The sequence below is a fragment of the Tiliqua scincoides genome, chromosome 1, assembly GCF_035046505.1.
Source record: "Tiliqua scincoides isolate rTilSci1 chromosome 1, rTilSci1.hap2, whole genome shotgun sequence".
Classification (NCBI taxonomy): Eukaryota; Metazoa; Chordata; class Lepidosauria; order Squamata; family Scincidae; genus Tiliqua; species Tiliqua scincoides.
This window is the reverse complement of record NC_089821.1, coordinates 208,322,361-208,349,739: the sequence shown is the minus strand read 5'-3', so window position 1 is coordinate 208,349,739 and position 27,379 is coordinate 208,322,361. Positions and strand designations below refer to the sequence as shown.

The window sequence follows — 27,379 nt, the reverse complement described above, 5'->3', positions numbered from 1 at the left end:
GCTTTGCATCACATCTGGTCTCCCAACCCAGAAGTAACTGGTGATTATGTCACCGCAAGTTATTTTTGATGTTACTTCTAGTGACTATGTGAAGCAGTATGGAGGAGGAAAAAGGTTGAGAAATATTGTGTCACAGCACAAGCCTATGTATGTCTACTCAGAAGTATTGTGTTCTGGGGCTGATTCCCAGGAAAGCATATATAGCAGCATTTCTCAGTGTTTGTCCACCCCGCCCGCCATGCCGCACTTTGCATGATCCACATATTGAAAGTACCACTGGAAGCAACTGGTGATGATTTCATCACCAGTTTCTTCCAGGTTGGTAGGCCAGATGCAACATGACAAATAGCAGTAAGGCTCAGGGTGCCCAAAAAGCAGTTTGGAGCTGTGCCTGCTGTTTGTCACGTTGCTGGTCTCACTGCTGGATAGCAAGTGTCCTTTGCATACCACCTGACACCAAGTACCACTGGTGGTACCTGTGCCACTGTTGAGAAAAACTGCTATATAGGATTATAACCTTAGTTAACAAGTGATTTTAAAAATCTTGTCTCTTCAGTTTAGATTGCTTTACTGTACAAATCCTTTCTTCCCACAGTTCCCTCATTGTTTGGGCAAGTTCGCACAGTTACGTTTTCCTCCAAAGCATGCTTGTTTATGGCTTGTAGCAAATAAACTCCCTCTCTCTTTAAAGATATACTGTACTACCATGATTGTAGTGATCTCCAGATAACTGGACTCTGAACTGGGTGTATAAATAGTATCAAGGTTTGTACTTTCACTGGGGTGGGGATTGGAAGGGAGTATTTCTAGACATTGTGTTATCAACTTAGCTGAGAAATGCTTCTGATAGCTGAGAAATGCTTCTGAAGGCAGGTAATTTTCTACTGTCTCTGCATCAGGGGTCATTGTGTAGTTTGGTTACACCTGTTAGAGATAGCAGAATTACTCACCTTTGGTGCAGGGTGTTCATAAGAACTGGAAGCTTGATATGTAGTTCTTCTGCATAAATATCAGTTGCATGATTACAGGATACTTGTTTGATAGGTATTTTTGCTGTTTTCCTGTGAGGTACAATTGGCAGGAAAAACCGGAGATTGGGAAAAAAATTTTTCCAAAAATATAATTGGAATCAACATACACTTGTTTGCTATGATCTAATAAAGTGGACATGTGGAGAAGCAAATTTTTGCATGCATTCCTTATTGGATTGGGTGTGTAAATGAGTACTGCATGGTGTTTCCCTATGCTGGAGTCAGTACATAGGGCTTCTTGTCAGTGGACTGAGTACTGTGCATGCAGATTTAAGCAGATTAGTTACACTCCTTTTGATTGGAGCAAATGCCTTTGATTTAGGTCTTCAGTCTGTCTCAAACAGATAAGTGGTGTTGACCACCTGCTGGTCAGGACTTTGAAGATATGTTCTGGAGCAGCATGTTGGTAACTCACTGCTGTGTACACATACTGGAATTGTGGCTACTGTGCAAAAAAAATTCAGTTTGTGGTATCAAACACTGGGTAGCACTGGTCACAGTACTTACATGTTCTTTGTGATACAACTTTAAAAGATCAAGACATTCAATACATATGGAGTATTCTGCACAGTCAGCTTAATAAACCTGCCAGGCTGTGATATAATGTTGCAATGAGTATGTACTCATGAATTTGATAGCAGTGAAATGGCTCCCCATGTTCTCTCTTTCATATGAGCTTTTTAAAAAGCCTTTATATTAAATAGGAAAAAGAATACATATAGCCAAAATAACCGTACTTTCTTTTTTTAAACAGGAATTGCTATTGGAGTGCGTACTAAGAATTTTAAATTCATTTCTTATTGGCATACAGATTATAAGGTAAGATAAATGCCATCTATTTTGAAATAAATACTGATAGTTTTAATTGTGTGCAGTTAATATTTTCATGATAATAGACCAATGAAATAACTGCATACAAATTCAGAGTTGTCAACCAAGTAAAGGTGATTGACAGTCACTGATTGTATAGTATGTGAATTGAGAATGCACGCAAGTAGTGAACAGAGGGCACACAGATTAGATCAATGTTAACAGGAAGTAGGAAGTTAACTGCCTCCTGTTAGAATTGATCTAGTCTTTTCAAGCATTCAGACTGCCAGCAGCATGCCTGCACATCACTATAAGCTTGAATGCTTATAACAACCTGTATAAGGAAAAACATTTTTGCTCTAGTAAGGATCTAAACTATGTTAATGGTAACATGCAGGGGACACAGAGACAGGGTTCTCCCATTTCTGCAAGGGCCCTGGAGCAGATCCCCTGCAGTTACAGGGTCCCACCTGTATGTTGGGATAAAGGGGAGGTGAAATAGATGAAATTTTGTAACTCATTGTAGGCAATTTCTGTATTGAGGAAAGAAGGGAATAGCATTTGGGGGAGGAAAGCACGTGACAGTAAAATACATTCATTTTAGATCATGGCAGAGAAAAAATCAACAGTTTTGGTGCATATTATCTACACTGCTTGCCACTAAAATCTTTGCTGGGTTGTGCAAAGTAGAACATTATCCACTATTGTTTTCAGCGTGTCCCTCTTTGGCTATGTGATATTTTTATTATATATTACTAATTTATAATGTATATTAATAGTGAACTCAAGTGATTGAGTGCCTATCAAATTGGAAACAATATGGTACCATATAAAAAGTTTATACTCTTTTAGGTACACAGAAGCCCATGAAAAAGAGAAAAAAAAGAGCTAATGTGGATTGAGCATGCTTGATGGTTCCTAGGATTCTCTGGATGTTTATTTAATACATTTGCACCCTGCCTTTCCCCCACAGTTGTGGCATCCAAGGTGTCAGTTGGAAGAGGAAAGAAAAAAAAACCAGAACATGGTGGAAAGGGACTTGGCTTGCTTGGGTCAATTGGGTGTTGGAGAGATGCAGGTCCCTCTGTTACTTATAGTGCCATTTATGTGCATGGCACTTTATAAGTAATGAGAAGACAGGTACCTGGCTTGGGCTCACAATCTGCAATTACACAAGGAAGTCAAAGAAGAAGGGGAAAGAAATGGACGCAGGAATAAGCTGGAGAATACATGGCAATTTCATATTTGTGAACTTTACATTAACTTTCTGGATAGTTGGTTGTTGGCAGACACTTGGAGTTGCCCTGTTCTTTCCCTTATGTCAGTGGTGGCCCGGCTGCTTCTACCACAGTTCTGCGTGGAAAAGCTTTTGTGGGGTAGGGGATCTCCTTTAATCTTGCATTAATATGCAAAATTCCGAAATTAATCCTTTTCTTTTGTAAATTCTTCGAACAGTTTCTTTCTATTAAAGAAATATAAAGAAGCTACATTTCAGTTGACCAATTGGGCAATTTTTAAAATATATCTCTGTTTATTAAGATATTGTTCTTTTAGAAGTTAGCTAGAGAAAACTAATGTTGTATCTTTCATTTGACTGTTTTCTGCTGGGTAGGTGTAAGCCACTGGGGAAAAATGGGTCGTTCTAACACTAGATCACATTCTTCAAGATCGAAGTCCAGATCTCAGTCCAGTTCAAGATCAAGATCTAGATCACACTCTCGAAAAAAGAGATACAGGTATACTTCTTGCTTTTACTCTGTTCTCTTTACATTACTGTGAATATTGAAGTTGATTATTTATTTTACAATCTGACTCTTCTTGGAATTAAGTTTGACTGGTGTCAATAAAACTCTCAAGTGTACCTAAGAATCACATTCTTAATTTCTTTTTTGCTGTTTTAACAATATTCTGTTTGAATTTAGAGGTACATTTTCTACCATTGATACTAGGGCTTTCTGATTATAGTTGTGCGGAGAGTAGCTGCAGAAGATTTACATGAGATTCTGCTCATTTTAGACAGTTCACTGAAATATACTCTGTTAGAGTAATATCAATCTATCATCAAGCCAAGGAGCAATGTTGAAATACTTATAAAATAACATTTTAGAATCTTAACCAGAATTTATTCTTTTTCTCCTCTTCCTTATATGTGAGGGGAAAATGCTCCAGTCTGGGGAATGAGATGATGTTTTATTCTGATGACAGCCTCTAGAGCCTCCTGGAGTGTTCCAGAGAGCCTGCTGACCTTGATGTAGCACCTCATGATCTTGAAAAGGCACTACACTATTGGAAGATGGGCTGAAAAGTCTTCAGGCACAAACACTGTCTGCTGTGCTTTGGATCTCAGCCAGTATGTTGTGTTTGAGGGATTATGAACTCTTCATGCACTAACATTTCCTTTTAATCTTAGTTCTAGGTCTCGGTCTAGGACATACTCTCGATCTCGCAGTAGAGATCGTGTTTATACTAGAGATTACCGCAGAGACTACAGAAATAATAGAGGAATGAGGCGTCCCTATGGTTATAGAGGAAGAGGTAGAGGATACTATCCAGGAGGTGGAGGTAGATATCATCGTGGAGGTTACAGACCAGTCTGGAACAGAAGACACTCTCGAAGCCCTAGGCGAGGCCGTTCACGTTCCAGAAGTCCAAAGCGAAGGTCGGTTTCTTCCCAGAGATCACGGAGCAGGTCTCGCCGATCCTACAGATCTTCCCGGTCTCCAAGATCCTCTTCATCCCGGTCTTCATCTCCATATAGCAAATCTCCTGTCTCTTCTAAAAGACGTGGGTCATCAGAAAAGCAAGCAAAGAAAACTGAGGGAACTGCTTTGCAAGATAGCCCATTAAAAAGCAAATCACAGGAAGAAGAAAAAGGTACATTTGAACATGACCCATCTGAGCCTCTAGATGACTTCAATAAAGCAGCAGCGGCTTCAGGTGATATTTGGCCTGGTCTTTCAGCATATGATAACAGTCCAAGGTCTCCCCATAGTCCTTCTATTGCCTCCCCACCTAGTCAGAGTTCTTCATGCTCTGATGCCCACTTACTCAGTACAGTTCACTCAGCAAAAAACACACCTCAACACTCGCATTCCATTCAGCATAGCCCTGAGAGGTCTAGGTCTGGTTCCCTTGGAAATGGTTCCAGTCGCTATAGCCCTTCCCAGAATAGCCCACTACATCACATTCCTTCACGGAGAAGCCCTGCAAAGGTGGTCACATTACAGAATGCTCCACGTGAGGAGACTCGCACACGCTCTTTTTATCCGGAAGCTGGAGAACAGGAAAGTGCAAAGGGTGCAAAATTTCTGAAAAGGTAAGAACTGTACTTAGAAAAATAAAAGAACTAAAGTTAAAAATGTGACCAACATAATAGATGTATTATTGACATGTGCACTGTGTAGTGAGAAGTACCTGAATGTTCATTTATTCGGTCATGATTACACTTGGGACTCAGATGTGTGCAAGAACATTTGAAGTAGCATGGCTTGCTGGTGAGGATCATAATTCGTGGTTTTGATCTGAGAGAATTGAGTTTGCAACCTTACTAAGACCATGCATATTTCTTTTATCTTGTTCTAATGGCTTCATACACACCCACAAAGAAAGATATGCCAGATGACAAAGTATATTGAGGATATTTCAGAACTTTAAGAATTTTCTTTTGCTGATAATGAAAAGCTTGTTAAGTAGCACAGAAAAAACCCATTTTCTTTGTAAAAGAAGTTTTATTGTGAACTACTGAAAAGCTTGGTATTGTGGCTTATATGGAAAATTTAGGTTGCAGTCCAGGTGGAAGTAAGTCTCATTGAACTAAGTGGGATTTGCTTCTGAGTAGGCATGCATAAGATCGGACTTTCAGTCTTCCTTAGCAAACTAGAGTGTAAATATACAGGTTGAGTCTCATTATTCCCCAAGGTTCCATTCCCAGAACTCATGTGGATGGCAAAAATTGGACTATAGCAAATCAATTTAAAAAACAAAGTGCCTTTGTTCAGGTGATCTGAAAACAGCCTTGCTGATCTTTGTGATGTTAAGATAGAGTCATTAAGATGACAATCCAACAATTAGTCTCTCTCCAGGTGCTTAGAAAGGATTATCTTCCCTTCAGGGGGAAGGGAGGGGGTCTCATGGAGAGAGAATGATTGATGAATTGTTGGCTGGCTGTCCTCTAACTATTATAAAGGACTGTTTTCCTTAATTTAAAGGGTCCTTCTCATCCTGTTGAGATAAAAATCTCTACAACAGTAAGAAAAGCATTTTAAAGGGATGCATTTTTCCCCTTCTCCAGGGATCAGCACATTCCTTCTCATTTGCAGTGGCCATTCCTGTTGAGTCAAATCAGTGTATAAAAAATCCATGTATACAGGTTCTACCTGTATTTCCTACCCTATGGGTGTCAAATGTAAGATCTGCGGGCCAGATGCATCTCCTGGAAGCTCTCTATTTGGGCCCCATGATAATTGGGCTCTCCCAGCACCACCCTTTCAGCAGTATTACTTCTGCTAAATCTCAGGGAGGAAGAGACAGAAGGAGCAACATATCTGGTTTCCCAACTGACTCTTACTACCAAATATAACCTTCTGAGGGCCCTGCTACATGGCCTCTTCACTTATTGCCTCCTGGATGTAGATGTCAATTCTGGGGGAGAATGGTTCTGCTTACCTGTATTCTGGCATTTCAGAATGACAAAAAACCACCCTGTTTGTTCAGGCCTTTCATGGGTGAGGGGCTACTGTGAGTTTGTTATGGTTTCCACTAAGGTCTTAAGCTATTCCGCTGTTCTTACTCTTTCCTTGATTATTGCTGTTCTATATGCTTTAATACATATTTGATAGTTTGTGACTTATTTTGTAAACTGAAATATTTTAAGCTTTCTGTATTGCTTTTCCATCATTAGCAATGTACAGCAATTAAAAAAGAAATACGTGCTCTTTTCTAAATGATTTTGTAACAAAATGAAAACAGACAATTTGGAAATAATAATTATTAAAAATGGAATAGAGCAGCCATTAGATTGAATATATGCTTTTAAAAATTTACAAAGAAACTACTACATCATGTTGCTTCAGTTTCCTTTCAACAGAATATTACAATTTAGTGTATCCAGATTTTGAGCATATTATAATATTTTATGTCCCAAATAGTATTGTTTCATTATTTCAGCACTGAAAATTCTGAGTTTGATATACAAAGGGAAAAAAATATTCACAAGTATCAGTAAAACATAAAAATGTAAATCATAGATTTTCTTGCTTTTGTATTTAATTTTGTCATGTTGGGATGCCACATGATAAATGCTACTGAACTGACTTATTTGTTGTCTACAGGTACACAGATGAAGAGTCTAGAGTATACCTACTTGATCGGGGTAATGCTAGGGAGAAAGATACCCAGAAGGAGCGAGGGTCAGAAAAAGGGAGGACAGAGGGAGAAAGAGAATGGGAGGATCAGGAAGCTTTGGAATATTATATGGATAAAGAGTCTGGAAAACAAAAATTTAATGACTCTGAAGGGGAGGACACAGAGGAGACGGAAGATTATAGGCAGTTCAGAAAGTCGGTTCTGGCAGATCAGGGTAAGGGTTTTGCTGCATCTCACCGGAATACTGAGGAAGAAGGCTCAAAGTACAAATCTAAAATCTCTATGAAGGCAAATAGAGAGAGTGAAGGATTTAGAGATGATAAAAGTTATAAACTCAAAGAGACAACTAGCTATGTAGTGGAGAGACCTGGTGCACCAAAAGAGAAGCACAAGGAAGATGAGAAAAATTCTGAGAGAATGATAAAAAAAGAAACCCAGTCACCTGAGCAGGTAAAGTCTGAGAAGCTCAAAGAACTATTTGATTATAGTCCTCCCCTACACAAGAATCTGGAAACGAGAGAAAAATCTACCTTCAGGGAGGAGAGCCCTCTTAGGATCAAAATGATAGCCAGTGACTCCCATCGACCCGAAGTAAAACTTAAAATGGCACATGTGCCACTTGATGATTCTAACAGGTAATTATCCTAAGTTGCAACAGTTTCCCTTTATCTATGATTGAGTTGCTGTGTTCTTGTAAACCTATGTTTCCCTTTTATGTGTTGTGTACTTTAGACCTGCTTCCTTGACTAAAGACAGGCTGCTTGCTAGTACACTTGTCCATTCAGTCAAGAAAGAGCAAGAGTTCCGATCCATCTTTGACCACATTAAACTACCGCAGGCCAGCAAAAGCACATCCGAGTCATTTATTCAGCACATTGTGTCCTTAGTCCATCACGTCAAAGGTATGTCTTGAATTTGCCATACAGAGCAAGCATCACATGACATTAGGAAAAGTACAAAAATATAGAACTAGTCTGTTAAAACTTACAGTATATTCGTGTAGATTTCTTTACATTCTTTCCTGATATGATTATATATCATAAAATTATGCATTATCCCAGAGACTTGATATGAACATTTCATAAGGATTATATAGCTTTGGATAATGTATGACAACCTTTTTGTCACTCAGTTGTTAATTATGTTGTCATAGGCCAGGCATGCACAGCATGAGATCTGTGGATCGATTTTGGGCCTTTGAGAGCCCACTGTTTCTAGCCTTGCCCTCTTCTTTGGGATCCTGCAAGGCTAATTCCAAACTCATCACAAATTTATGTGAGGAGACTGAGAGAATGCTGTGCACTGGATAAAGACAAAGAGGGAGTAACTAGGCAGTGAGGATACTGAATCACCTGTGGTAGAGAAATTTTAAAAGAGAGGGATAACAGACACAATCATTGGAACAGAGGAATATAGTAATGTAGGCCTCTTATGCTAACAAAATAGAGAAACGATCCTTCTAGTAATTTGAATTGTGCACCCTTGCCATAATCTGGCATTCTGCATCTAAAATCATGGAGGCACATCTGGATTGTTTGCTTAAGTTGTTGAGATTTCATGTTCTTAATTTATTTCAATTTGTGAAAGTAAATATTGGCTTAATAAAACAGAGAAATGAGGCATAGTGTTTAAAAAAAAATACTCCAATGAAGAAAATATCCTAGTCCAGTGGTTCTCAAACTTGTACCACTGGGACCCACTTCTTAGAATGAGAATCTGTCAGGACCCACTGGAAGTGATGTCATGACTGGAAGTAACATCATCAAGCAGGAAGAGTTTTAACAATCTTAGGCTGCAACTCTACCCACACTTACCCAGGAGTAAGCCCCATTTACTATCTTTGTTAAAAGGATATACATAGTAACTTGTTAAAAGTACAGATTTGTAACATTCCCCAAATGCTGTCACATACCATGGTAGCATCAAGTCTAATATATTAAAAATAAAATACTGCATGAATGGGGACCCACTTGAAATGGGCTCGTGACCCACCTAGTGGATCCTGACCCACAGTTTGAGAAATTCTGCCCTAGTTCTTATTGCTTCATTCCAATAGAATCAGCATGAATTCAGCATGATTTCCTGGTATAAAATGAACCTCTGTGAGCTATGGCTCTTGCACGCCACTCTCCTCCCCTTTTGCACATGAGAAGAAAAGGAAACATTTTTTTTTTGGTTTGAAGTAAACCAGTTATGTTACAAACTGAGGAAATTGTAGTTCAATTCAAACTAGTATTGACCAAAAATTTGGTCTATTGACTAGTATAGACCAAAAAAGGATAAAATTTGGTTTAAGATCCTAGTTTGGTTTTTGAACTAAACCGAAGTTTTCCAAGCTTGTATGTAATGTGAAACATTGCTTTACTTCAAACCAAAAGAGAACTGTTTTCCTCTCATCTTCATGTATGTGAAAGAGGAGAGGAATGGAGAGTGTACAAACCCATGGCTCACAGAAGCTTGTTCACATAGCAGGAAACCATTGTTTTCTTAAGTGGCTGCTGTTTAGTCTCAGACTAAAGAGACTATCTGACGCTAGGATGGAGCTGAGCTGGATAAGGATGCTGTGATTAAGTGGTTGTGCAAGAGGGCTAATCATGGCCATTCGCATTGCAGCCAGAAGTCTGTTTACCTACACCAGTGCAAAGAATGTAGCAGCCCAGCTAAACTTGTGCTTGTCTAAGGTGGTTCCTAAACGGGTGGAGAAAGGCCACGATATGGGAGGTATGTGGGAGTTAGGGATTCCTTTGTACAATAAATGGCTTGGGATTCCACCTTGCACCTCTCAAAGTCTACACTCCAAAATATGATGGCTCTGAGAACACAAGAACTCTATACAGCCCCAAAGGGCACATCATATACTGTACATGCTCTGTTATGACAGGAAAGTGAGTAATGCAAAATTCACCCCTACTTGTACCCTATGAACTCTCTTCATAGCAGGAAAAGGGACTGGCAATGCAATCCTATGTACATCTTCTCAGAAGTAAGTCCTATTGAGTTTAATAAGACTTACTTCCAAGTAAATGTGTACAGGATTGCAGCTTAAGTCCATCAAAACTATGTAAGTATGAAACACTAGTAACTTGGAAAAATACCACAGACAGCTGAGCAGAACACTACACTATCATTGGTGCAACTAATCAATGCAAAGTGGTGGGTAGGATACTGACTAGCTTTCCCAGGTGCAGGGAGAAGTGCAGGAACAGCCATCTTAGTAGATCTAAGATGAAAGGAAGAAAATTAAGTCGTAGAGAGTCCTGTCTAAAATTATATACAGTATACAACATTATTTGAGAATGTACTAACTGAAGTGGGTATCCAATTTATTAAGGTGCTTAATCCAAGACTTCACTTTCAGAATCTTATTTAACACTCTTAATAATAAGATATGCTGATTACAAGAAAAGTCTGAGACTGGATATTTTCTAAGTTTTTCCTTTTGGAATTGGGGTATGTGAAATGTACCTCCAAATGGGAATAGCTCTTCCATGCTAGCCAGGAAGCTGCAAGTTGGCAAACATAGTTTAAGATGTTCTGACACTTGCCTTAGAAACAAACATGGAAGAAGCCAAAACCATCCATGGAATAGAATAAATGGCCATTGCTCCTTTGCACATTTTAATGGGTGTTTGGGGGAGAGATGGGGGAAGAGATTTTGAATAGCAGCCTGGAACACACACCTATGATTGCGAATTCTAATTCTGAATTTTCTAGCCTACTATAAATAGAGGTATTTGAAAATGGTTTTATTTCTTTGCAGATTTCATGATTTCAAAAAATGAAAAGGGCAGGAAGCAGTGTTACATGCTTTTATTCTAAGTTCTCATTCCAAATTCTCATTTTTATTTTAAATGCTATAAAAGTGTGCTAGGTAGGTGTTACAGATGATATTGAGACAGCAGAAGCAGTCATGATATTATAGTGAGGTTGTGTTATCAGAACCCCTGTGGATAAGAAAAACCATGGGTATTCCAACCCATGGTTTTCAGGGGTCCCCCAATCTCCAAACCCAACTGGAGTTAAACTCCAGTTAGGTCCAGAGGATCTTCTGAAGCCCGTAGAGGAAGTGCACAACCACCCACTGCCTCTGCAGGCCTCAGAATGGCCCTTTTGGACAAAAAACCACTACTTCCACTTTCTTTTGAGAAACCAGAAGAGACTGGCTTATAAGGCATAAAAACATGACTTTTGCTTTCCTTTTATTCTTTTTTTACAAAAGGAATCTATTTAAGATGACCATATAAATAGGTTCTTCATTTTCCACATTACTCTTTTTTCCAAGTTCAAAAGACATTGGTGCTCCAGCAAAAAACACTGACTGAAGACCTATTTTTCCCATAAACTCACAAGACTTAATAATAATAATAATAATAATAATAATAATAATAATAATAATAAATAATTAGTTATTTATATACCGCCTTTCTGGTCATTGGATTACTCCTCTGACTTTATTCAAGGCGGTTTACATAGATAGGCAGGCATTTCTAAATCTCTCAAGGGGATTTTTACGATCATAGAGGTTCTCTCTTTCAAGAACCAACAACATTTCAGAATGGATCTTCCTGGTTTGGTCTCACTTTTGGCTCCAGTTCTCCTACGCAGGCTGACAAGCAGCTCCATCTCTCACAAAGAGGGCAGCCAAGACGCTTCTTGCTCACACCAAGAGCATTCTCAGCGTTCATGGAGCTGCCAGTGTCCTCCTCGAACTGGTGACCTTCTGATGTTATCTTCTGGCTAAAGGAGACTCTACCCTCTAGACCAGACCTCCTGCCCTTCCCAAAACATTCAGGAGGACAGGAGGTTTAGTAGATATTATCATATCTAAGAACCTAAGTTTAAAGTGAAAGGAAATGCCTTGATCTCCCGAGGCAACAATTTTGTATACAGTATCATTACCTAAAAAATTAAAGACCAACAATCCAGACTACTTTCCACATCGTTCTTCCTATCCAGCTCAGCACTATATGTTAACAAGGGCTGCCATATTTTCATAAATTAATCATTTATTTCTCTATATATTCTGGCCTTATTGGTCAATTTTTCCTTAGTAACTATTTGCCAGGTCCTATCTTTGTAATGTAAGATCTTGGGTATTTCTCCAGCTTTTTGCAATCTCACACCTTGCTAGTCCAATAAGATTTGCAATTAATTCTTTATTAGTCAACTTATCATTTTCCCCAGTGAATAATGAAAATAATAATAATGGTTCCTTTCCAATTATTTTTTGATTAGTCAAAGCTTCTATCCACGTGATTATTTCCTGCCAATATTTTTCTATTTTAGGACAAAAAAATCCACATATGTTACAATGTACCCTTTCGTCCACAATTCCTCCAACACATATCTGATATATCTCCATTAATTTTATGCAGTTTTGTGGGGTACAAATGCAATCTATGAACGACCTTTAAAACCATTTCTTTCGTTCTAGCCGGTATTGATTCATAGGGGTATTTGGTCCATATTCCCATCCGTACTTCCTCTGATATATCAATATTCAAATTTTTTCCCCAAGCTATTCTAACTCCCATACCCTTTCCATATTCTCTCTCAATAATATTTCTATATATTAATGAAGTTAATCCTTTTCTATTATGTTTATTTTCTTCTATACAATATTGCTTAAATTCCGTTAATGGTCTCATAGGGCCAAATTCTTTATATAGTTGCATCACAAAACTCCTTACTTGTTTTATTTGTAGCCAATTAGTTCTTATTTGACTTGTTTTCTCTTCTAATTGTCTGGTTTTAATTGGTTTCCCTGCTTCAAATAAATCTGTAATTCTATAAATTCCAATTTGTCTGCAATGCTTAAATTATATATATTTCTCCTGGAATTTGAAATTTGGATGATCTAACATAGAGGAGATATAGGGGGAGCAAGGAATTTCATATATTTACGCCATATTCTTAATGTTTCAAAAGTAAAAGGGTTTTGTATTTGTTGTCCCTTCCTAATTGATTTATATATATAAACTAATATATATTAACTATACCAATTTCTCCATCTTCCTCCATCTCAACCCAATCAGGAGTTTCTTATATCTGTATAAATTTGGTAATTTGATTTAATTGGAAAGCTTCATAATATTTTTCCAGTTGTGGTATTCCTAAACCTCTTTTTGCACTTTGACCATATTTAACTTTTGCTTTCCTGACGTAAACTGGAAGTAGCGGTTTTTTGGCCAATATGGCCATTCTAAGGCCCACAGAGGTAGTGGGTGGTTGTGTGCTGCTTCCACGGGCCTCAGAAGACCCTCTGAAGCTCCCCTTGCACCCAGAGAATCCAGGTCTGTCAGCCTGTGGGGGCTCCTCAGATAAAGAAATCTGTGGGTTCCTAATCCACATATAATGCTATCAAACTGTATTTCAAACAGAAAAAGTATTCTATTTTAATTTCTGGAAAATACCTTAAACACTGAAATGCAGTGTTTTATGTTTGTGTTGTAAACAAAAACAGCACCTCTACCTATGAATATATGATCTGAATTATTTTTTGAAGGTGGGAATGTGGGCTTCTTCAGCATCCGTCACCCTTTTAATATTTCTCTGAAAAATAGACACTTAATCCAGCTTTCTAGAGAAATGCAAAGCACTGATACTTGGGCTGAGCCAGTTGCAAGTCTGATTGTCCATATACCTTTTTAATTTTCTGCCATGCTGATTTTTCTTAAAGAGCTACAGGTGTCCCCTGGTGGGGAATAGGTTCCAGCTGCCACAACAGATAGCAGCAGACTCTACAAAAAGTGGTTCAGAAATCCCCCCCCCCCAATTCCCCTTTGCTGTCTATAAACACTAACAGGAAGCACTCATAAGAAGTGAGTTGGAGGGCTGAAAAGAAGTGACACTTAAGTTCTGTAAACTGTGATAAGTGTTTTTCTTTTCAGTCCTCCAGCCCACTTGCTATTAGCATTTAAAGACAGCAAAGAGCCATGGAGTCACAGGAGATAGCAACAGGAAGGCTGCACTCACAGACAAATAAGTCATTTGAATGATGGGAGGGATTTTTGAACTGCAGATACAGGGGATTTTCATTATAATTGGGATAAATGTATTTTGGTAAGCATCCCGAGAATATGGATATGCTAATTTTAAATGATATAAGGAGCAATCCTAACCAACTTTCTAGCAACTTTCTAGCACTTTCTAGCATCCTGCAGTGGGCAGCCAGTCAAGGGGGCCTCCTCAGGACAAGGGCATGTTTGTTACCTTACCTTGGGGCTGCATTGCAGTTAAGTCAGTGCTTGAAAGTTGGTTAGGATTGCACCCACAGTCAAACAGCATAGCACACAAATTAGCAGGGAGTGATCCTAAACAATTGTGTGAAAAATTAACAGCAATTTGTCTAAAATCAGCTCTAAAGAGGTTTTTGAAAAGAGTGGTAATGTTTCTTTTTAATGTCTTATTTTATCTTGCTGTTCTTTGAAGTGGTCAGTTGTTCAAAGGAAGAATGGACAATTAACTTTTTGCTTCTTTTTTAAAAAAAACTTGGTTTAGGTAGGGACCATATATCGTATACTCGCTTTGTGAAGCTTTCTAAATGTGACATGGTACATTAGTCAGCCAAATTAGTCAACCCAGTTTTAATAAGCTTTTTTCCCTTGAAGATTTGGAATTATTTCCAATGTTCATGTTTGATCATGAAAGTATTTGGGAAATTAACTGGCTTTGTACTGGTCCTAGCTATTGTAACTATGTAGCAGGGTTCTTATCTAAATCATTATTTGATTTCAACATTCTCTGGATATCTCTACACACATCAGAAAGAACTTGTGGCTCAAGTGTTGATAAAAATTGTAGTAATTTTACATTATTGGTGCGATGCAGCTAGACTGAACAGCTCTTCTCTTACATGGAGCTGAAAATGCCCAGTGATGTTTTCTTTTTCATTGCAACTAGGTCCTGGAATGTGTTTTGAAATGGCAAAATCCATATTACAAAAGTAAAATAGCTGTTGAAAGATAACAGATGCACAAACAGGCAAAGTTGAACCTTCTATCTTCCTGGCAAAAATGGCACAAAAACTTGAGTTGCTAGCACAAATTCCTGTGTTTGATGGAATTATGATTGAGGCACTACCCTTGTAGTGGCCATATCAAGTTTTAATGATTGGTTATGAGAGATGTGCTGGATGTTGGGCGGTAAGTTGATACAGATGTACATTGATCTGTTAAGCAGATAGCTTGCTTTATATGTAACATTTCATAGTCCTTGATAATTTCACACACTTCTCTATTTTACATTTAAACACATCTGTTGAACTGGTCTTTCTCAAAATGTGGTGTTTTCTGTTACTAATTTAATGGTCTTGGGTTAAAAGAAAAGAAACAAAATATGCTGTCAGGTTTGCCAAGATGCCAGATGTTGTTCAGCCCTTAGAGTCTCCTAGCCTAGCCTTATGTATGCTTATTCAGAAGTTAGTCCTGATGAGTTCAAGAGGGCTTACTCCCAAATAAGTGTGCACAAGATTACAGCATTAATTTAACAAATAAGACTGTGCAGCTCTAGATGTATCAAATAACTGAAATGCTGAACAAGCCCTCTACAAATACTGATGACTCAGTCAAGTTTTCTGCTTCTGTGGGCAAAACACAAAGATGCCCAGTGTAAACTCCTCATTAAAAAGTTACAGTTCTTGAATTGATAGTTAATATGTTTACAGAAGATTGTGAAATGTGGTGTTTGCTACTGCTGATGTTCACTGAGAAAGTGGACCAAAAAAATTAACCTTTGCCTTAATATTTTATGAACCTTTTGCCTGTTCTACATTCTGGTTGGGTATGATAGGTAGGTGTATTTAAGTTAACCAGACAGTGTTTGTTCTTTTCAACCAACAGAACAATATTTCAAGTCTGCAGGGATGACCCTAAGTGAGAGGTTCACTGCTTATCAGAAGGCTACTGAAGAACATAGTACTCGGCAAAAGAGTCCTGAAATACACAGGTTTGTTATTGTGTTATTCTCTGTTACGTAGCTAGCAAGCCATTCACCAAATGATATAACATCTTCGTAAACCACACTGCATTAACTTCTTGGGAAAGGACTGGAGCAGAAGTTCTTGAATAAAATTACTGCTTTGGCATTAATGCTCAGTTAGGCTAGCACACACGTCACTTGCTTAGGGTCGCCAACTCTGACTGAAGCTATTCCTGGAGCTTATTTTCTAACCCATTATAATGCTGAAAATTCCTAAAGTCTCTTGAAATCTTGAGGATTGCTAAATGCTCCAGAATTGAAACCTAGAGCATGATGCTGGTTCCTGGGGACTCCAGATCACTTTGGTGAGTTGACAGCCCTACTGTTGCTTGAACCTTAACAGCTGTTTGGATCCTAGCTAAGTTTGCTGAATGGTCTGACACCCAAATATTGCACCTAAGCTAGGCCATTGTTATTTTTTTTGAATGAATATTTAAATATGTTCAGTAAAATGCAGTTTTTCTGGATAACTTTCTTCTGCCCAATTTGCTGCTGCCTGAAGTTGCTATGTTTTCGTAATGTATAAATGCCTAGTTAAAAAATTATCTCATCTGCACTTCTCCAGGAGGAAAAGTTTTGATTTTTACAGAAGTACTATTCACATATACATTCACTGATATATATACTTGGTGATTCTTGCTTGTATTTTTGTTTGGATATTCTGTAGGTGCACATTAATTTAACTAATTGGGTGTGATTTTAGACTCCACAATGGCAATTCTCCTTTTGTGTTTTCAGTTTTCCACTTGGCAGAGATGAATATTGGCAGCCATAATGATTACTTTTAAAAATCTTGCATTTAGGAGGATTGACATCTCTCCAAGTACCCTGAAGAAGCATACCCGTTTAGCGGGAGAAGAGAGAGCCTTTAAAGAAGATACCAAGAAAGTAGGTTTTAAGTGTACATTGCTTTTTATATTCAATCATCCTGTGCAGTCTGAATGCAAGTTCATGTCTCACATTGACCTTTCACAAATTCTGCTTCCATATTTTTGTACCTTTAGTTTTTCCCGTTTTATTTCTTGTCATTCCTGATGGATGCAGTGGACCATTTTTTTTCCTTTGAAGCCTAATCATATTTGATAACTTGACACATACTGTACATTCTGTTCCCGGAAAATTCAAACTAATGAAGACATTAGTTCTTCAGGAGACATTAGTTCTGTTTCCATATAAATAACTTTTTAGAAGACATGTTCAGCTCTGTTCTAGTTAGTTTTACTTTCCTATTTGGAAAAAGAGCCTACAAAATATGCAGAAGAAAAGGGGGCATAATATCATGTAGTTAAGGCATACACCTCTTCTTGTTGCATTCTGTAGAGGGTTGGGTTGATATTAAAATAATGCACTAAAATGTGTCTGATTTAGGGAGATAAAAAATTAAAGTGTGATGCTGCTGACCTTCGACATGACATCGACCGTCGTAGAAAAGAACGAAGTAAAGAACGAGGAGACTCTAAAGGCTCCAGGGAATCCAGTGGGTCAAGAAAGCAAGAGAAAATTCCAAAAGATTACAAAGATTATAAATCTTACAAAGATGACAGGTAAAACACTTCACTTATAACTAGGATTTTAGTTTCTAATTAGACATTTGTAATTGTAAGCTTAATTGCTTTCAGTTTTCATTGTACAATGGAACATCTAAATTTAAACAATTAAAATTATTTGTTTTACAGCAAAAATGTATTTGTCTTTTACACGGCTTATGGTGGATGAGGACAAAAACTTTGGAATAGCAAGCTAACACTGAAAAAAATGACAAATTAATCTGTCCTATTATCCAGGCTACATCAGGAGGTTGGACTTCAATGCAGTACATTTCTGTAAACAGTTTGTGTAAGAACTTTGGTTCGTTATGCTTGATTCCGCACTTTTTCAACTCATAACACCCAGATTATGAGAATTTACTGAAGTATAGATTTAATTTGGTCAAAGGGGGGAGATAGTATTTTTTTTCTCAAGACAGGGAGTGGGCTCTCCTTAAACAGGTTAGTCTTAAATATATTCATTGTGTACTTGTAGCAGTGGTAAGAGTTACTTCAGATTTATCTGCCTTTTGATTTTGGTGTTAAAATTCTATAAATATTACATCAATGCCAAATGTATTTGCTATGAGGAAGTTGAATACAAAGATTGTGTATTTCTTCTCTTCCACTACATAATTATGAATTTACTTGCACTTTTCCTTTTACTTTCTGACAAAGATGTCCACACAATTATCAGTTGCTGTCTAGCTCTGCACTTATTTTCCATGTAGTAAAAGGGCAATGTCAATGTATGTTTTTTGGTAAGATGTGAATAATAAATGTAGTATCACTTAAAAGTTTTATCCCTAGATAGGAAGAAATTCCTATAGTTTAAACTTTTTGACCATATAAAAGCATTTGTGGAAATATACATAAAGCATTTGTTAAAATTAGTTTGGCCAGCTGAGTAGCTCTCTTTGTTTAGCAAGCTTTAGGTGTTAATAAGTCATTAACGGTTTTAATTGTTAGAAGCTGAATTGTGTAAGCTATACCGCTTCTATTAGTTTCAAGCTAGAGGAGAGGATAGTATCTGAGGGTACAGAAAAGAAATCCTATATAGAAGATGTATAGGATGCTACAGCAAACAGTATGGTTTCTTATTTTTCAGTAAACAAAAAAGAGAACAAGACCATTCTCGATCTTCCTCAACTTCCTCCCCATCTTCCTCCTCATCCAGTTCCCGAGAAGAAAAAGACGGCAAGAAAGAAAGAGATGAAGAGTTTAAACCCCATCATGAGCAGAAAGAATACTCGGGTTTTGCAGGACCTGGAAGACCTAGAGGCACATTTGTGAGTTTCCCTTTCCTTTTTCTGATACTAAAAAATCCTAATTAATATAAAGATAGGATTGAGATATCCAGGGTTCTGTTGTTTTTGTATGAGACTTATGAGAAGGCATTTGGAAGCATTTCTTACTGGGAATTGTAACTTTCAGGAATAGGAGTTGATATTAAAATGCTGCCCATCCCAACTCTAAAATATATCCCTATTGAAATAGACTTTACTCACTTAAAACTTTAAAATGCACGATAGCTATCCCATCACATCTAGAGTGTATATTAATCTTTACTGATGGATTAATGCTTAAATGTGAATCACAAAACATAAGCTGATTGTGAATATTTTCATAGAATACTCTGCAAAGTGTTTGACTGGGTTTTTTCTGAACTAAGCATTACTCCTGATTCTTAATCAAACAAAAACATTTTCTGTAGTATTTGCTGCTACGTTGTATTTATTTCCATTTGCATTGGTGCAGTCATACTTTTTGCTCTTTATGTCTGTTGGTCTATCCTGCAACTTTGTTTTACTTCTGTTTTTTCCCCCTTTTTTAATGTATATTGGAAGGGAGGAACAAGTAATGTTTAACAGGAAAATGCAATGTAGGGTTTGCATTTCAGTTCAGTATGTTTAGTAGCAAATAAGCTAACAATCAAGTCGTTTGTCATGTGGTAGTGGTATGGCAGGTGAATACATCTTAAACCGGGTGGCCCTAATATCATTATTGAGCTATAACAGCACTTCAAATAGCTGTATACACAGGCGTCCCCAGTATCTGCAGATCTACTTATCTGTGGTTCCCTGCACCCCTCCATACCCGTTACCTTTGTTTATGTTCATTACAGTTGTGCAAAATGCCTCTTGCTTTGACAAAAACAGCCAGGCACGCTGGCTTTAACAGACAAGCAAGCAGACAGGCTAGAAGGGAGAGTGAATGTTAACTTCCTGCTTCCTGGAGGCACATATCCTCCGCAAATACTGGGGGCACCTGTTCTTTAAATGTGACAGGAGGTTCATAATGGAGGAAAGCACAGTGAGCTTTTGTTGCCTGTTTAACATTGCTTGCTTGCAGGATTCACCCATAGTTATTTGCCTAATCTCCCTAAGTACAGGTGGAACCTTTTTATGCTCCAGGGTTTCTTTCCTTGAACTTCCATGATTGGGAAAATCCGCATTGTGCCAAATCAACCAGAAACACGTGATTTTACACAAATTGCATAGTTACACAAATTGCGTACAGTTAAGCAAATAGCGCTACAGCCTGACACTTGGGGATGGAAGAAAAGTAAGGCAATGGTTCTCAATCGCCTCCCCCCCAGCTCCTGTACTCAGCCTTCCCCTGTTGCCAGCTGTCCCCACTTGTTTCGAAGGTGAGATGCTGAGCTTTTAAGAGTCCAGTCCTATGCATTCTACTTAGAAGTCCCATTGTAGTCAATGGGGCTTACTCTCAGAAAAGCGTCGAAAGGATTGTTGCCTGAGAACTAGTCCTGTGCCTTCCTACTCAGAAGTAAGCCCCATTCTAGTCAATGGGACTTATTCCCGGGAAAGTGTGGAGAGGATTTTAGCCTAAATCTAATGCTTGGGATTGCTGGGAAGACTTGCTTGCTAGGCTGTTTTGCTTGTGTAGACTGGAGCACAGATTGCCTGCAGCATCTCAGTCTGAAGGAGGGAGGAATTCGACACAAGGTGCCTGATTTTCCTTTGCTTCGAGGAAGGCAAACCAAACAAGCTGGAGGAAAAAGTTCCATTGGTTTTTAAAAGCAATCCCCCTCTGTTACCACCATGTGTGCATGAGAGAGAGAGAGAGAGAGAGCTCCTCTTTGCTGCATCCCCCACTTGCTACAGAGGTTTTTCCCTTGGCTTCCCCTCTCCCCGCTGGATTCTTGTGGAGTCTTCTGCTCTTGCCTCTTTGATGGCTCAGGGGCTCCAAGGAGTCTTACTGTTCCTGTGCAAGGTGCACAATCTTCCATAGCCTCTTCCATGGCTCCAGGGCTACTTCTGTGCCTGTGCAAGGAACAGCTTTTTTGCAGTGTTTTGACCTGCCTTGAAATGAAGCAAGACACCACGGGGCAAAGGAGGCAAAGGTGTGTGCGACTTTGAATCCCCCCCCATTTGTGTTGAGATAAATCTGCAGATAAAAAAATCTGTGTATAAAAAGGTTGCACCTGTACTGGTTATTGTGTGTCATATTATGACAATAAGGTAATAAGTTCTGGAATTACAAGTACCAGAATCATGAAACATTAAAAATTATGCAATTTTTACATACAAGTTTTGATTTGTTGGCTATCTGGCTTTTCATGCTTTGGTGCTTAGGGTTTCATTTTGTGCTAAGAGTCAGCTAGGATGCTAAAACCCTCTCATTGTGTCATGATTTTTCAACAGTGCCTAGGCTAGGAATGGGGGGAGGGTTAGTTTCCTTGCATGAGCTTCTTTCCATTTGCTCAAGGTCTGGATACAACTCTGTGCTTTTTCAGTTAACAGTTATTTGGAAGTATAATTTTTCTGTTAATTCTTTCTTGTTTTGAATGTACTTCAAGTTGAAATGCAGTACACCTAAGTGCTTTCCAGGTCCTTTACTTCCTCTGTTTTCTTGCTTTTTCTGTTGAATATTCTAGACCATCAGACTTATGGTCCACTGCAAACATGTGCACCCACATAACAGTAACTCCCAAATATATCTGGGTTTCATTTCTCCATTCTTTGAACAGACTTTTTAGTTATAGTTTTAGGCAAACTGGATGTAGAAGTAATATGTTCTGAATCTTTGATTGTAGAGATCAAATTTTTCTCATTGTCAAAAACTGCTTTTTGAAAGTGTGCGTTCTAGATAAACTGCCCGCCCTCCTGGCCTAAAATACATAAATGCTCTTCTGCTACAATGTTATTTTAATGTCTTTGTAAAATTCTGCATGTTGATCTGTAAAGCCACTTTAACTATGTGTGGTATTGGCTGAAGAATAACAAAGCATTTTAGTTCATGTATTGGGGATTTATCATTTGCTTTGTGAAAATGAATTAAATACATAAATGCTTTGGTTAATCAGTTTCGAATCAGGGGCAGAGGAAGAGCCAGAGGCGTGTTTGCTGGAACAAATACTGGTCCCAGCAACTCAAACCCTACTTTTCAAAAGAGACCGAAGGAGGAGGAATGGGATCCTGAATATACCCCAAAAAGCAAGAAATACTTCTTGGTGGGTGCCATACTGTTATGCATGCATCTTATCTCAAAGCGTATCTAATAAATTTATGGAGGCAATATCTAAAGCTACCTCTGTCATTTCAAGGATCTTAGCAAAATCCTTTGAGAGCATCAGATCATAAGCACATGCTTATCTTTATATCCAGCTGTCTCAACTTTTGGTAAAATTTTGTTGACCTGCTTTTAGAAGTTTTTTGTGCAAACTTTTGTCTATACTCAGTGAATGGAAAAGTTCCCTTACATACAGATGACAGTATAAAATTGTAAATTTATTTCAACAACTTTAGTCCATACTCTATAAATGCTGGTTTCAGTTTGCCTCAGAGATATTGGAGAAACAAGTAGTAATAGTTCCACCATAGTTGAATAGTGACGAGTGAAAAAGTTGTCTTGTACACATAACTTTGTGTAATGCTAATTGTAACTTTGAACTGCTATGTTGTTCATCAAGATAACTGTCATTTAAAACTAGCCAAAGGACCACCAAATTTGACAAGGAGATATGGAGATTTTCCCTGTTCTTCACCTTCCCATCTATAATTGAGGCAAGTGGCAAAAACAGGCTGCCTTTTTCAGATCTTGCCTTGACCCCTGTCTTCCCAAACCAAATATCGTCCCCAGGCTCTTAGGAAGAAAGAAATAAGGAATGCTTCCCTTGCTTGCATCCTAGAACCTCTGTTTAGGATCAGTTTGGGGAAGGAAACAATACTACTTTTTCCACATGTGCACATCACTCTAAGTTGTTGTTTTGGGGGGATGAACTATCAGCAAAAGAGTTTTGCCTTCATGAGGTTGCAAGTGTTCTTGCCCCTCATAGAATCTGTGCCAGTGATGGCCAGGCCTCCCAGTTTCAGAGCCCTGCTGGATCTAGTCCAGCTTCCTGTATCTCACAGTGGCCCACCAGATGACTCGGGCAGCACTCCACATATGGCTTAACCCCCCACCACAATGTCTTCCTGATGTTTTATACATTATTTTTTTCCATAGGAGCAAATGGCAGAGATGCTTTTATATGTAGGAAAGTAAAGGCATTCACTTAAATATTTCTCAGATAGCCTTTCGCTGTGATCTGAGTTTGTCACTTACTTGCTTTAAAAGTCAGGCTGTATCTGTAAAGCCCTGCTCTGGATTTTCTTTCATTATCATGCTAGAGTGTGGTAGACTGTTAGGAACAAGTGTGCACATGTGTCTGTGTAATAATACCCACCCACACCCCAAAAATCGAAAGATGAAACACAAAGAGTGAAATGGAGTCAAGGCCAGATTTAGAAGTATATTTCTGATACTCCCTCAGCTTAGTGAAAAATCAGAAGATTATTAAAAAATATAGTAGGCATGTCTGATAGTGTCCTTTTGTTTTTTGTATAGGAAAATCTTTAAGTGATTTACAAGAGAATATATTACATGTATTTCTTTTCAATCAGTTGTTTACGCTTTCTCCTATATATTTTCACGTTGCATAACCTTATTCACATTCTATTGGAGTATACATAAGAGTATAATTCAAAGTATTACAGGCAGGTAATTGTAACAGATGAATTATTTTCATTAAAGATAAGTAAGGTTTTCGGAGCCTACTTAGCAAAAATTTATTTCTCAGAACTAAAATACCTGATTTGGTTGCATCTAAAAAATGCTAGGAATAAGCCACAGAGCCATGACAACTTTTATCTGTCTCTCCTGTCAGGTTGGTGGTTAAGCCATTTCTACTCCAAGGTTGCATATATGCAACAGGGATCAAACATGTACACCTGTGGGCTGGGCAGAAATGGGTTAGGATCCTTAGCCTAGTGGTACATATGTTTTGCATGCATGAGGTCTTAGATTCATTCTCTGTCATCTCTATTTAAAGGTAGTAGCAGGGCTGAGAGAGATCTTGAACTGTGTTGGAGTAGGGTTGGTGGTACTAGGCTTGATGGACCAGTAATTTTGACAGTATAAGGCAGCTTCATATGTTTCTAAGCTACAGAATAAATGTCAAGGAAAAAGGTCTTGGCTGTAGCGATCAAGGAGGAGAGTAGATAGTTCAAAGTAGTTTATTCAAGTTCCTCCCAATAGTGTGTTTAGTGTTCTTTAAACTCTTTATTTTTCCTTTGTTTAATCCATGTTTGCCCTAGCATGATGACAGAGATGATGGTGTAGATTACTGGGCCAAAAGAGGAAGAGGCCGTGGCACTTTCCAGCGTGGCAGAGGAAGATTCAACTTCAAAAAATCAGGAAGCAGTCCAAAGTGGACTCATGACAAATACCAAGGGGATGGACTTGTGGAAGATGAAGAAGAAACAATGGAAAATGAAGAGAAAGAGAGACGTAAGGAAGAAAAGGTAGTTATTTCTGTTTTATCAGTTCTTTGAATAATTCCTTACATAAGTCAAATTTTAAGTGGCTTAAAAATAATGAAGTAATATAGGACAAACATTTTACATCTTCTTTTGCATAGGAATAATACATCTGAAGTCCAGTTCCAGCTGAAAAATCTATGCGCCATCCACACAGCATTTTTAATATGACTTTTGTCGTCAAATGAATGTAAGCATTTTCCTTAAATTTTACTGTTGGAGAGTAGTTTAGTTTTCTGTTTTTGTTTTCCTTCTTAGCAATCTCACTAACTAGTTACTGTTGATTATACAAAAGCAAGTAGGAAAAAAATTACAATACTATTTGTCATGATCACTTTTAAAAATCTTTACTGTTTGTTATAACAAAATGTAATTTGTCCAAAAGATATGGTCAAAACCTGAGAGTTGTCCTTTATTGCTCCTCCACAACTGTGTTTTACTCTGAAGTAAACCTTAGGACTGCACACCTAGATCTTGAGGCAGCATTTTTAAATAAATATGTACTAAATCTGAATTCTATGATGGAGTTAGTATTTTCCTTAGATTGTTGTTTGTACTGCTTATGTTTAAATTGCAGCATAAAATTACTTGGTCTGATTTGGGGTGGGAGACTGATACTTGGCTTTAACAATAATTCAGCTACCTAATTAATCAATAAGTGAAAAGCACTGCAAGGCTAATAGTTTGTAATTTGTTTTCACAAAACTTACTGTGGATCAGGTTTGAGAAATAGACTGCTTTGCTACCTTTATATCCAGTTTTCTGAAGAATGAGTGTGAGTAGGAGTATTCAGGTCAGTGTTGAGATCTTATTAATTCTTTCATACATTCACATTTCTAGACCACGATGGAAGTTCTCTTCTGAACAAATCTAGATCTGACAAGTAGAGCTGTAGCTTAACAGGTGCTACGTTTCTCCGTCCACATACCCTTACTGCTAATGGGGAAATGCCTCAACTATATGTGCAACAGCACTAAAAGTAGCTTGACTTTCTGCACACTCTTTTCTAACAAGAAGACTTGTCCTACATTCCAAACTTTTAGGCGTACGACAGAAAGGTAAATTGTAGTGAAAAAAATTACCTATAACCCAAGCATGTTTTAGTGTGATGTTTCAGAGTTTACATGCATAATAAATATAGTCATGTTAAATCCCTTGATGCTATCCATTTATAACATTTAAGCAGTGTGTGTAATGAGTGTGAAATGATATTTTTAATGTAGGAACATTAGAGGAGGACTCACTGGCTTCTGGTGAATATAGAGGTCAGAAAATTTGTGGCAATATCGATCCAGCTACCAATTGTATCACTCTTTTCCCCACTTTGTAAAATAGTCCCTCCAGTTTTTCTGTGGGTTTTCTTTAGGCAAATAACTTGACAAATGGGATATTTCCATCATGTTTTCAGTCTTCAGTGGAATAAAGATATAAAAATTCAAAAAAGATATTAGACTGTCATTACAGTTCCAAAGCACATTGCAGAGGCATTGTTCTAACTGTATGTTGAAGTCTTGGATTAAAAGATTTCCACAGGAAAGTTTGTCATTCCATTTTGGTATTTAAAAATTGAAAGATTTCAACATTTTGAAGGAGTATCAAGCTTAAATGAATCTAAAATTTGAAGGCTTGACTAATTTGCCTTTTACCAACCATTTCTCTGGCTGTATTGTTAGAACTCTGGTTGAGCTAGCTGCTGAAGTACAGTGTGGTACAATGTTATGCTAGTACCATTACTTTTGATATTAAATCAAAGGGGTTGGTCATAGAAGAAGCTACTTTATATCAGGTTCATTGATTGGGCTTGAATCTATCTAACCCATTGATGTCTACCGTGACTGGCACCAAATTGACCTGCCTGTCCAAATTTGGAGAGCCCAATGTGGCTTACAGTCATCAACATTAATAAAATATAACCAATCAAATCAGTTAAATAAGTGGGCAAGAACAGGGCAACAAAACCATAATGAAGAGCAAAATAACCAAAACCAGAAGATATTGAATGATCAGACAGAACTTTGGTACACATTCTCCTGCTTAGCCTAGTTATTTTGATGAAGGTTTGCAAAGTGCGTCTATATTGGTATTTGCAGCAAGGATTATCCCATTGTTTAAGACAAAATGATTATGAAAAAGATCATGGTCAATATGAAAACCAGCAGCCAACTACTATAGTGACCACAAATATGACATTTGGGAAGTATCTAAAATCAGGTTGCTTTCTTCTGTGTGTGCCAGTGGTTACAGTTTCAGTTCTCAAATCAGACACAGGTTGATTTGGATTGTGAAAATTGTAAGTTGATATCACTCTGTGCCGATGTATTAAAGCATAAGAAACAACATATCTTATTGGTGTCCTCAGTGATAGCATACATCTCACTGGGAAGAGGAATGAAACAAAATGCTAAAATCTTCATTGGGCGTATTATTTTAAACTTTTGGAAGATGTGGCTTGTCTTGAAATTTCTTGAATTGAGGGTAATGGCCAATAGAGTAATGTGAGAGCCCTATGCTTTGCAAAGATTCATGTATCTGACTACCCCTCTGCCTTTCCTTTTTGATCCGGCTTTGGAGCTATTAGCATGTACAGGAAGAACATGTGCAGTGATTCAGGGTGTTAGAGACAGTGTGCATATAAGGTAAATGTAGTATGCAGATGATGCAATAAGAACTCTGTCAAACCTTATACAATCTATACAGTCTGAGTTGCTGCAGTTCATTGCAGACATTGAATCTCTGACTATTTTGATCATTTGGGATAAATTAGAATCATTTGGAGTGGTGGAAAGAGACACCACTGCTAGTTAACAACCCTTCTCCCTCACTGTGCTCCCAACAGTCCCACTGGTCA

General features: G+C 38.0%; 1 protein-coding gene across 7 annotated transcripts in view; it reads left to right on the top strand.

The window, feature by feature from the left end:
* BCLAF1 (BCL2 associated transcription factor 1) overlaps window positions 1-26,872 on the top strand; it is a 28,376-nt gene extending 1,504 nt beyond the window's left edge. Inside the window, exons 2-14 of one of the 7 annotated variants that reach the window (XR_010793754.1) lie at window positions 1,786-1,850; window positions 3,454-3,577; window positions 4,252-5,157; window positions 7,172-7,840; window positions 7,938-8,107; window positions 16,046-16,151; window positions 16,988-17,072; window positions 17,553-17,728; window positions 18,819-18,999; window positions 22,038-22,184; window positions 24,310-24,516; window positions 24,633-24,721; window positions 25,372-26,872. Coding sequence is in view for 2 of the 7 variants with exons in the window: in XM_066614874.1 (XP_066470971.1) it covers window positions 3,474-3,577; window positions 4,252-5,157; window positions 7,172-7,840; window positions 7,938-8,107; window positions 16,046-16,151; window positions 16,988-17,072; window positions 17,553-17,728; window positions 18,819-18,999; window positions 22,038-22,184; window positions 24,310-24,516; window positions 24,633-24,638 (2,757 nt within the window). In the remaining 5 variants the exon portion in view is untranslated. Of the gene's footprint in view, window positions 1-1,785; window positions 1,851-3,453; window positions 3,578-4,251; window positions 5,158-7,171; window positions 7,841-7,937; window positions 8,108-16,045; window positions 16,152-16,987; window positions 17,073-17,552; window positions 17,729-17,860; window positions 18,021-18,818; window positions 19,000-22,037; window positions 22,185-24,309; window positions 24,517-24,632 lie in introns of those variants that run through there. The other 6 variants (XM_066614888.1, XM_066614874.1, XR_010793756.1 and 3 more) reach the window with 6 other exon arrangements.
* Window positions 26,873-27,379: the final 507 nt, after the last annotated feature.